The sequence below is a fragment of the Sinocyclocheilus anshuiensis genome, unplaced genomic scaffold (genome assembly GCF_001515605.1).
Source record: "Sinocyclocheilus anshuiensis isolate Anshui unplaced genomic scaffold, SAMN03320099.WGS_v1.1 scaffold1144, whole genome shotgun sequence".
In the NCBI taxonomy this organism is placed as follows: Eukaryota; Metazoa; Chordata; class Actinopteri; order Cypriniformes; family Cyprinidae; genus Sinocyclocheilus; species Sinocyclocheilus anshuiensis.
In genome coordinates this window covers 528791-539092 of record NW_015551101.1, presented here as the reverse complement: position 1 = coordinate 539092, position 10302 = coordinate 528791, and the positions used below count along the sequence as shown (strand labels likewise).

At 37.4% G+C, this 10302-nt stretch overlaps 1 protein-coding gene across 1 annotated transcript in view; it reads right to left on the bottom strand.

Moving 5' to 3' along the window:
• The window catches only part of LOC107662767 (roundabout homolog 2-like), a 70748-nt gene that overhangs the window by 5241 nt on the left and 55205 nt on the right, over positions 1–10302 (bottom strand). Inside the window, exons 14-25 of the mRNA XM_016452847.1 lie at positions 9367–9583; positions 9152–9270; positions 8891–9062; positions 6787–7002; positions 6640–6682; positions 5665–5804; positions 5305–5574; positions 5026–5140; positions 2470–2676; positions 1531–1685; positions 1330–1428; positions 1062–1211 (exon numbers count right to left, since the gene is read on the bottom strand). Coding sequence (XP_016308333.1) covers positions 1062–1211; positions 1330–1428; positions 1531–1685; positions 2470–2676; positions 5026–5140; positions 5305–5574; positions 5665–5804; positions 6640–6682; positions 6787–7002; positions 8891–9062; positions 9152–9270; positions 9367–9583 — 1903 coding nt within the window. The remainder of the gene's footprint in view (positions 1–1061; positions 1212–1329; positions 1429–1530; positions 1686–2469; positions 2677–5025; positions 5141–5304; positions 5575–5664; positions 5805–6639; positions 6683–6786; positions 7003–8890; positions 9063–9151; positions 9271–9366; positions 9584–10302) is intronic.

The window sequence follows — 10302 nt, the reverse complement described above, 5'->3', positions numbered from 1 at the left end:
AAACCGGCCATATTTTTCACAACCCCTTGTTTTACCACACCGATATATAGTTATATTTATGTATTTTATTTATAACAATATAAAATTTATTTATAACATTAATATTTAATGCTATATTTAACATTTATGTTTTAGATTTACAATTAGATTTAACATGTTTAGATTTTATGAACAACATTTATATTTATTTGTTATTAACATTTACACAAATGCATAACTTTAAAAAACCTTTTGCATAAAAATAGCTATATTTAGCAGTTTGTAACCCAAATTATTTTAAATATAATTTAAAAAAATTAAATTAACATTCATATTTTAGATATACATGTAACATTTCTATTTATTTTTTATATTTAAGATTTAACATTTGCATTTAGATATAAATAGATAATTTAGACAACACATTTAGATTTAGATTTCATAATCTATATATATACATATATATTTTAAGTATTGTTTTATACAAATACATTTTAAAATGCTTAATATTTACATAAAACTAGCCATTTTTAGAAGTTTTACCATTTTTATGTTAAAAATTACATACCATATTTTAATGCATTGCAATGTGAATGCTAAGGTATTTTGGGGTTGATTTTTAGTACTAATAGTGATACTTGCAATCTCTACTAGCTAAGGTTTTTTTTGCTCCCCCTTAAGTCTGACCTTGTGTGCTCCACTGTGCAGCTGTTCTGCGGTCTGATCTTCTCTTAGATATACATGTAACATTTCTATTTATTTTTTATATTTAAGATTTAACATTTGCATTTAGATATAAATAGATAATTTAGACAACACATTTAGATTTAGATTTCATAATCTATATATATACATATATATTTTAAGTATTGTTTTATACAAATACATTTTAAAATGCTTAATATTTACATAAAACTAGCCATTTTTAGAAGTTTTACCATTTTTATGTTAAAAATTACATACCATATTTTAATGCATTGCAATGTGAATGCTAAGGTATTTTGGGGTTGATTTTTAGTACTAATAGTGATACTTGCAATCTCTACTAGCTAAGGTTTTTTTTGCTCCCCCTTAAGTCTGACCTTGTGTGCTCCACTGTGCAGCTGTTCTGCGTTCTGATCTTCTCTCTCTGTGTTGTGGGGGCGTCCTGCTCCCGCCGTTGTCCAGTGTGTCTGTCATGTGCTTGAGTGGGTCCTCGGTTACAGGAGGGGGCTCAGGTGGAGGAGGCAGGTCTGCAGACACGCACAAACCAAAAGTGTGAATGATCATCTATCCACTCCATTATTATAGAAGAACAACTGCTTTAATTACTTCAATCAATAATTTATTAACTATGTGTAATATTCTTACTCCCTGGTTTCAGCGCATCACGTCTCGCAAGGCCATCCTTTTGAGATTTCTTCTTAGGCCTGGGCTTCTGAATTGAGGACGTGAATGATGTATATTCTCCTAATAGCAGTGCAGATTAAAGTAAACAAAGATTATGTACTCCCTACATAATCATCAGCAATGTAATAAAAACAGTTATTTTTCCAGCGGTGAAGGGCCTACTTGTGCCTGTGTTGTTGGAGAACAGTTCCTCCACTTCAGCAATGTCTCTCCAAGGACCGCTGTGGTTGGGAACGCTGCCATTAAGAGACTCTGTCTTGGTTAACAGCTTTGGGTTGGAAAGAGCAAACTGTGTATCGTGTGCACACTGTGTTTTCCTGTTGAATAGACACACGAGAGTTTTGCCAAGTCAGATTCTAAAGCTACTGTCATGGCAAGAACAAAGTAAAATCAGTTTTAATAAAGAAAAAAGATAAAAATATATGAAGAGATATGAAAAGATAAGATATGAAAGGATATTTTAAAGATTTATTTAAAGATATGAACAGAAATTGTAATATTAATATTCTTGTGATGGCAAAGTTGAATTTTTAGGAGCCATTAATTCAAAATCAATCTATCAATCTATCTATCTATCTATCTATCTATCTAATTTATTTATTATTAATTGATTATATTGAGCTGTCAAATCAACTATGGTTAGGCAACAACTTAAATTTCAGTTTGTTCCACACACACACACACACACAAAATAGGCTACTGTATAACAATGCTTATTTGCATAAAAATGGCCATATTTAGGAGTTTTACCATTTTTAACCCAATTTACTTAAAAAATTGCCAATTAACATCCTGTTCATTCATTCATTCATGATGCTGAGCTGTCAAATCAAATATGGTTGGACAACTTAAATAACAACTAAAATGTAAGTTTGTTCTGCACAAAAAACTTATCACTATGTCATATCACTTCAGAACACATGTAATATAGTAAAGTCATCTGAGCAACTTTATGTTACTTTTGGGGTGCTTTTTTCCCTAGGATTGCAGCCAGGATGTTCTTCAATTCTTCAATTCACATGATGTGTTCCACAAAAATAACATGAAGGTGAACTACTCCTTTAATGTCGAGCCCTGATGCCTTTGTGTGTGTGTGTTTACCGTGGCAGCAGGTCTGGATGGTGCAGGTTCGGCGGGTACTGCTCCTCGCTGGGGGAGGGTGTGAGAGTTGCTGTGGACTGCAGGCTGTAGGTCGTGGCCCTGTTGGTTTCCTCTCCTCTCAAAGGCAGAGTGGCTACGTCCTCCAGACCCTCAATCAGATAAGATCGCTCGGGCAGTGGAGGACACCACTCTTCATCTTCCTCAGGGCTATTGAGATGTAAACATTAGGATTCCAGTTAAACCTAAAATATTGGTACACTACTAAAACACAAACTAGGTTTAAATCAAAGCAAGAAAAAAGAAACTTCATACAAACACACAAAAAGAACACATATCAAAAGACTCTGGACCCCTGATGCATCTAGCAGCGATTTCATTACACGATAAAAGACTGAGGTAAATAAAACCAGACTGTGGTCCTTTGAAAAAAGTAAAAAAAAGAATATAAAAGAAAATCCAATGTGGGTACAAAAGACAGCATTGTAAAAAAGCTTATCAAAAATTTTTCAAAGCGGTTTCATCCATGGAGGGTGATGATAAAAATATGATGTGAAAGGAAGAAAGCATTGAGGACAAAGGTTGATATGTGTGGTTCCGCTTCATTCCAACCCGTGGCTATTCTTACAGGTTCATTCTGAGAAGCCACGTCTCAAACAGCCAGGACGGCTTGGCTCTAAGCACTAACATCATTAGCCCCTGTCACTTTGAGCTGAAACATCAAATACGTTTAGATAAGACCACAATTTATCGCCCAGACTACATTTTACCATGTTGCACAGGTTCCATATTGGGTCACTTTTCTGACAAGGAGAATTATATCCAGAGGTGTCTGAATTTAAAAGAAAAAAAGTCGGATGACAGCTACTGAAAAGCAGGTTTATAAGTTGATGAAATCTTCTAGAAATGGGCTGAGAGACTCTAACAAAAAATATCAAAAAGTAACACGGTATTACCACAGATTTTGGACTTGTACTATGGTCATATCATTTGATTTTGGACATGTACTGTCATATTAACATGGGTTTTTAAGCACATTCCATGGTCTTTTAACATGGTACCATGATATTACCATGGTATTTTAACATGGTACCATGGTTATTTGACATTTCCATGAAATTAGCATGTTTTCTTTTTAACTGTACCACAGTTTTTGGATGGGCACCTTGGTATTAGCATGGCTTTTTGAACAAGTACCATGTTCTTTTGATATGGTACCATTGTTTTTGGATATGTAGTGTACTATGATGTTATCATGGCATTTTAACATGGTACCATGGTTATTTGACATTTACCGTGGAATTAGCATTTCTTTTAAATTGTACCACAGTTTTTGGACATGCACCATGGTATTATCATGGCTTTTTAAACAAGTACCATGGTCTTCTGACATGGTACAAAGGTTGTTGGACATTTACCATGGTATTAACATGATATTTTAAAATGGAACCATGGTCCATGGACATTTACCATGGTATTAGCATGTTTTTTTAATTGTACCACAATTTTTAGACATTCACTATGGTATTACAATGGTTTTATCACATGGTATCATAATTTTGGACATACAAATGGTACATTTTGGACACCATAGTATTAACATTGGTTTTTGAACAAGTACCATGTTCTTTTGACATGGTACCATGGTTTTTGGACATGTACTATGATATTACCATGGTATTTTAACATGGTACCATGGTTATTTAAAATGTACAATGGAATTAGCATGTTTTTTTAACTGTACCACAGTTTTTGGACATGCACCATGGTATTATCATGGCTTTTCAAACAAGTACCATGGTCTTCTGATATGGAACAATGGTTGTTGAAAATTTTCCATGGTATTAACATGATATTTTAACATGGTACCTGTGACGAGTGGGGGCGGGGCCGAGAGCCGTGGGAACGGAGCGAGGCCGGTGGAGTAATTGATGATGACTATGTCTATGATTTACTGTGGTATTATCATGTTTTTTTTATTGTACCACAGTTTTTTGACATACACCTTGGTATTAACATTAGTTTTTGAACAAGTAAAATGTTCTTTTGACATGGTACCATGGTTATTTGACATTTACCATGGTATTAGCATGTTTTTTTTTAATTATACAACAGTTTTTAGACATGCAGCATGGCATTACAATGGTTTTATCATGCAGTATAATGGCTTTGGACATGCACCATAGTAATACCATAATTTTTAGATACAGTATGTACCATGGTATTATGATGTTTTTGACATGGTACCAAGAGCTTGGACTGTGGTATTAAAATTGATTTTTGAACAACAAATACCATGGTCATTTGACATGATATTATGGTTTGTGGACATTTACCATAGTAGTATCATGTTTTTTTTTTACTGTACCACAGTCTTTGGACATGCAACATGGTATTGGTAATACTTTCAAATATTTTCAAATATGAACCATTTCAATGACATGTAACCATGGCTTTTTGATCATGTATCATGATCACAGCATGTTTTTTGTACATTTACCACAAACTACCATGCTTATCTGGACATATACAAATGTTCTGCCTTAGAATGGTTATTACCTGTGTCTTTTGTCTGTGTTTTGAACCTCCTTGTTTTGTACTGAATGTAGGGACAACACATCAGACCAAGTTGGTGAAGAGGTTTGTCCTAGAGACTTCTGCTTCATCAGTTTGGCTGTAAAACAGCATGAAACAAGGCTAAACTCAAGTCCATTTGCATAAAATTGACATCAGCATTTGTTGCAGCACTTGTTGCTCCAATCTGTCTGCATAATTCCTGCCTAATACCTAAAGGACCAATCCCTTAACCCTCATGATTGAAATCAATGTCACTCCTACCATTTTCGCCTCTTGGGTACTGAAGTTTTGCATAATCTGCTCCACTGTTGCTGGACTGAAGGCTCCACTGATCCAGGTCCTGCTCTATGCTGTAGAGGTCAGTTTTGGAGAGGACTGGTGTGCTGGTGTATGGGTCTGGACCCTGAGAGTACAGGCTGCACACGTCATGACCATCTGCATCGGCTCGGTTAATGGTACAGTATATTGTGCCTTCATTAGAGGTTGGGCTGTACTTCCCATTCTGGCTCAGATAATTGGATAATCCTGAAGCTGGAAAACAGATTAATGAGTTATAGGAGATTTGATTTGTAAGTGTGACAGTACCATAATGTAGGGGAACGCCCATGACAGAGATCTTACTGTTGTAGTATTGATCTGTGGAATCAAGTCTGCCTGCACAGCAGTTGACAGAGTCTTTTCCATTTTGAGAGAAGTTGCTGGTAGGCCACGAGTCAGCCAGCCAAGGGTAGTTACCCAAGTGTGACTCCAGCAAACATGGCCTGTAAAGGAAATTAAATAATTTAATTGAAAATAAATTATTTTACATTAAATATAAAAAAGTGTTACACTTATTTTTTAAGAAATAATAATATATGTGTGTGTGATGCGATCTAGGAAAACCCACCACATGGTGAAATTTTACCTTTTTTAGGTTTTGATACCATATGAAAGATGGATTCAAGCCCTTTCCAAAACTGTTTTTATTTTGTTCATAGTGGCTATCTGAATTTGGCTGATAGCTATGATTTTCAAGAATGGAATTTTGAGAAAAACAGGTTTAAAGTGAGGCAAAGAAAATAGAAACACAACCGTCAAGTATCACAAATAGAAGTCACTTTACTGTGGTAAAAGACTTATTTTAGTCACTGTATATGATGTAAAAGATACAAAATGACCCCAAGGAACACACAACACTTGCAAACATTTGAACATTAAGTGTATATATCTGTTCATAAAACATCACAGATTACAGTGTGCAGGCTATCTCCAATTCTTCTCTTGTTCTACTCTGGACTTATTCCTGGCCCAGGCACAGTTCGGGGTTGTAACTTGTAGTTTTTCCGTTGTTTATCATGGGCATAGTCTCTGAAATTTTGATCACACCTTGTATGTTTAGATAGCACGAATAGTGTACCTTGTAGTTTACATTTAGGAAAGCGAGCACAACTGTTCGCGCACCTCAAGACAGTCATCGGACTTCTCCTCATCGGATTATTTATTTATTTTTTTTTTATTAATTAATAATACTCATTTTAATGTTCATCTTTCTTTACTTTTCCTGACCACTTTCCATGCTCTACTGTGGGTAAATTTGAATTCTCCTATGATACAGACCTTCCATTTATAAGATCCGACCCATCACCACGAGAGAGTGCGACTAAAGAAAAAAATATTAAAAAGAATTTATCCCAAAAGCTCTTTTGACAACATGATTTTGAGACACACATTGTTAGTTTTGTGCTAGTATGGAAAGACGGTTACCTGCGGGCGTATATGCAAAGGAAGTAGTATAGTGTCCAAGTTCTTTCCTCCTCCTGTGTCTGCAGTAGATCCAGGCGCTGAAACCCATTAGAACCATCCAGGATGATACACCAATCCCGGCGATGAAAGCTGGCTGACGGACCACCCCTGTGATCTGCTCGGATAGGCTGACACTATCATCCTTCACCACTGACAAGGACTGATCTATTGCTACTTCTGATTTAAGATATAAGGAGGAAATGGAAAAAAGTGAATAAGAGCAATTATGTGAAAACGGAAAAGAGACAGAAGAGTAAATGCTTCTTGTCTTATACAGGAAACATTTTATCAAAATATATTTCCCCAATCATCTATCTTCAACTGACACACAGCACGAAACTCCCTAACATTTTCGATTCCTTAATATAAAATACGAGTAAATGCTGAGATAAGAATCTGTTAGGTGGGATAAATGTCACCATCAGAGGTGTGTGGTAAATATTTTTTATAAACCTGCTGGACAAATCCAGCTTAAACTGGCAGCTGTGTTTTGGACAGCACAAAACATGGTAGCAGGATTAATAGCTGGCCTAGCTGATTATTAGCTGGAACAAGCCGCTCATTAGCTGGACAAGCTGGTCCAAGAAGATTATCGCTTGTTCAGTCTGGCCAAGATGGTTATTAGATAGTCAAAACTAGTTATTAGCTAAAACTGGTGAAGATGGTCATTAGCTTGTCCAAGCAGGTTATTAAGCAATATCGTATCGCATATCGAATATCGCATTTTTTAACAAGGTATCGCATATCGCATTTTTCTTCAATATCGCACAGCCCTAGTCCAAGCTGGTTACTAACTGGTCACTGCTGGTCTTAACTGGTTCAATCTGGCTGTTAGCTGGCCAAGATGGTTATTAGATAGTCAAAACTAGTTATTAGCTAGATCAAGCATTTGGTTTTTGGCTTGTTTAAGAAGGTTATTAGCTAGCCAAAATGCTTATTAGCAGGTCTAAACTGGTTAGTAGTTGGCTCAAGCCAGTCATTAACAGGCCAAGACGGTTATTAGTCCAAGCTGGTTATTAGCTGGTCACAGCTGTTTTTTAGCAGGTTCAATCTGGCCATTACCTGGCCAAGATGGTTATTAGCTAGCCAAAATGAGCAGGTCTGGTTATTAGTTGGATCAAGCCAGTCGTTAGCTGCCCAAAATTGTTATCTGTTCAAGCTGGTTATTAGCTGGTCACTGCTGGTTTTTAGCTGGTTAAATCCGGCCTTTAGCTGGCCAAGAGTGTTATTAGCTGGTCAAACTAGTTAATATGTGGATTAAGCATTTGGTTTTTGGCTTGTTCAAGCAAGCTATTAGCAGCCAAAATTAACAGGTCTACGCTGGTTATTTGTTGGATCAAGCCAGCCATTATCTGGCCAAGATGGTTATTAGTCCAAGCTGGTTATTAGCTGGTCATTAGCTTTTTATCTGGTTCAGTCTGGCCGTTGGCTGGACAAGGCATTTAAATAGCTGGCAAAGATGGATAGTGGCTTGTCCAAGCAGGTAATTAGCTAGCCAGAATGGTTATTAGCAGGTCTAAACTGGTTATTAGTTGGATCAGGTCGGTCATTAGCTGGCCAAGCTGGTCAAACTGGTCACGGAATGGCCCAAGCAAGTTATTAGCTGGTCAAAGCTGTTTTTAACTGGTTCAATCTGGTCATTACCTGGCCAAGATTAGCTATTCCAAGCTGTTTATTAGCTGGTCAATGCTGGTTTTTAACTGGTTCAATCTGGTTGCTAGGGGACCAAGATGGTTAGCTGGACCAAGCATGTTAATAGCTGGTGAAGAGGGTTATTAGCAGGTCTAAACTGGTTGTTAGTTGGATCAAGCCACTCATTAGCTGGTCAGTGCTGGTTTTCAGCTGGTTCAATCTGGTCATTACCTTGCCAAGCTGGTCGAAGCTGGTTATTAGTTGAATCAAGCCACTCATTAGCTGGCCAAGCTGGTCATTACATGGCATCTAGTATGACAACCTGGTAACTGGTTTGTTGACCAGCTTAGACCAGTTAGAAACCAGCTATCATGTTTCAAAAAGCAGCTACTAGTTTAAGGTGTTCCTGGGAGGAAATGATGGCAGTACTCACTCAGGAAGATGAACACGGGTTGGCTATGAGTGCCCACTCCTGCAATTGTCACCGCTGCGACCTGCACGCGATACATAGACTCGGGCAACAGCCCGTCCAACAGCACCCACAGCGTATCCCCATCCACACTCCTGTTGATCATCTGCTGAGACTCGTTTCCTACACACCACACCTGTACGACCCAGAAACAGACATCAGCCATTACTATTTTACTTAGCGGTCACTGAGAGGCTCTCCACATAAAGGCTTCACCGGTCTCACCCTGTACTCTAGTATGAGCTCTTCTGGCACATCAGGGGGAGGAGGCTGCCAGGACACTCGCACAGTTGAACTGTTACTTAACTGCACCACGCTGACTCCCTGAGGAGGGCCGCTCAGCACTAAAAGCAGAAATGATGGGCAAATGTCAAAACATTAACATTACAGCAAAAGTTTGAGGGTAAAATGAAAGAGTTGCATATCAAAACAAGTCTTGCCTTCATCAGGAGTGTGAACCACAGCTATTTCACTGTCAATCCCCTGAAACTCATTGTAATACGGTCTCATTTTGAACTCGTATTCTTTTCCTCTGTGTAGCTCTGTTAGGACAGCAGTGTGTAGGGGACCTGCTTTTATGTCCTGGATCATCCACGCACTCCCCACAGGCCTGTAATACATCCTGTAACCTTCAATATAGCGAGGATGCCGGTCAAGCTGAAATAATATCAACACATACATATGGTATCATGAGTTTCAGATCTTGTGAATGGCCATGTAATTTTGCCTCATTTATATGTGGGTCAAAGACGTTAAGTTGTCCGCATCAAAAGAAATTTAGGGTGTATTCACACAAGGAAAGTCCGCTAGTTCACTTGCTTTGGTCCGGACCAAATACAATGTTTATTTTTTTTGTTTGGTGTGGTTTGCTTTCACACTGCCCTTTTTGCAAGTGAACCAGAAATTGTAAACAAAACCACACGTGTGCTAAGGTCATCCATTCATTGGACAGAAATTCTCAAGCAGGGAAAACAGGAAGTGCAAAACAGGCTAATCATTGAGATCTTTCGTAGAGCAATTTTTATTCTTTTACTGATTTAGTGTTATCAGATACTAATGCAATATGAAGAAACTTATGAGCATCATATGAGACAATGTCATACAATGTTGTAAGTACGACTTGCTGAAAATAAAATCTATAGATAAAATACTTAAAGCATATCACAATGCCAGTTTAAACATTTAACCTAGATAAATGTGCGCTATTAGGCGCATATCCAATCGTTTGTGCGGAGAGTGGAAGCTGACGCTTCAGGACATCAGTGGAAACAAATTAAATGCGCTGTCATTTTTGCTCATACAGGTAAGAATAATATATCGTTCGGAACTGTAAAGGGTCTATTTGTGTGCACTCACAATATCAACAAAACGTTGTG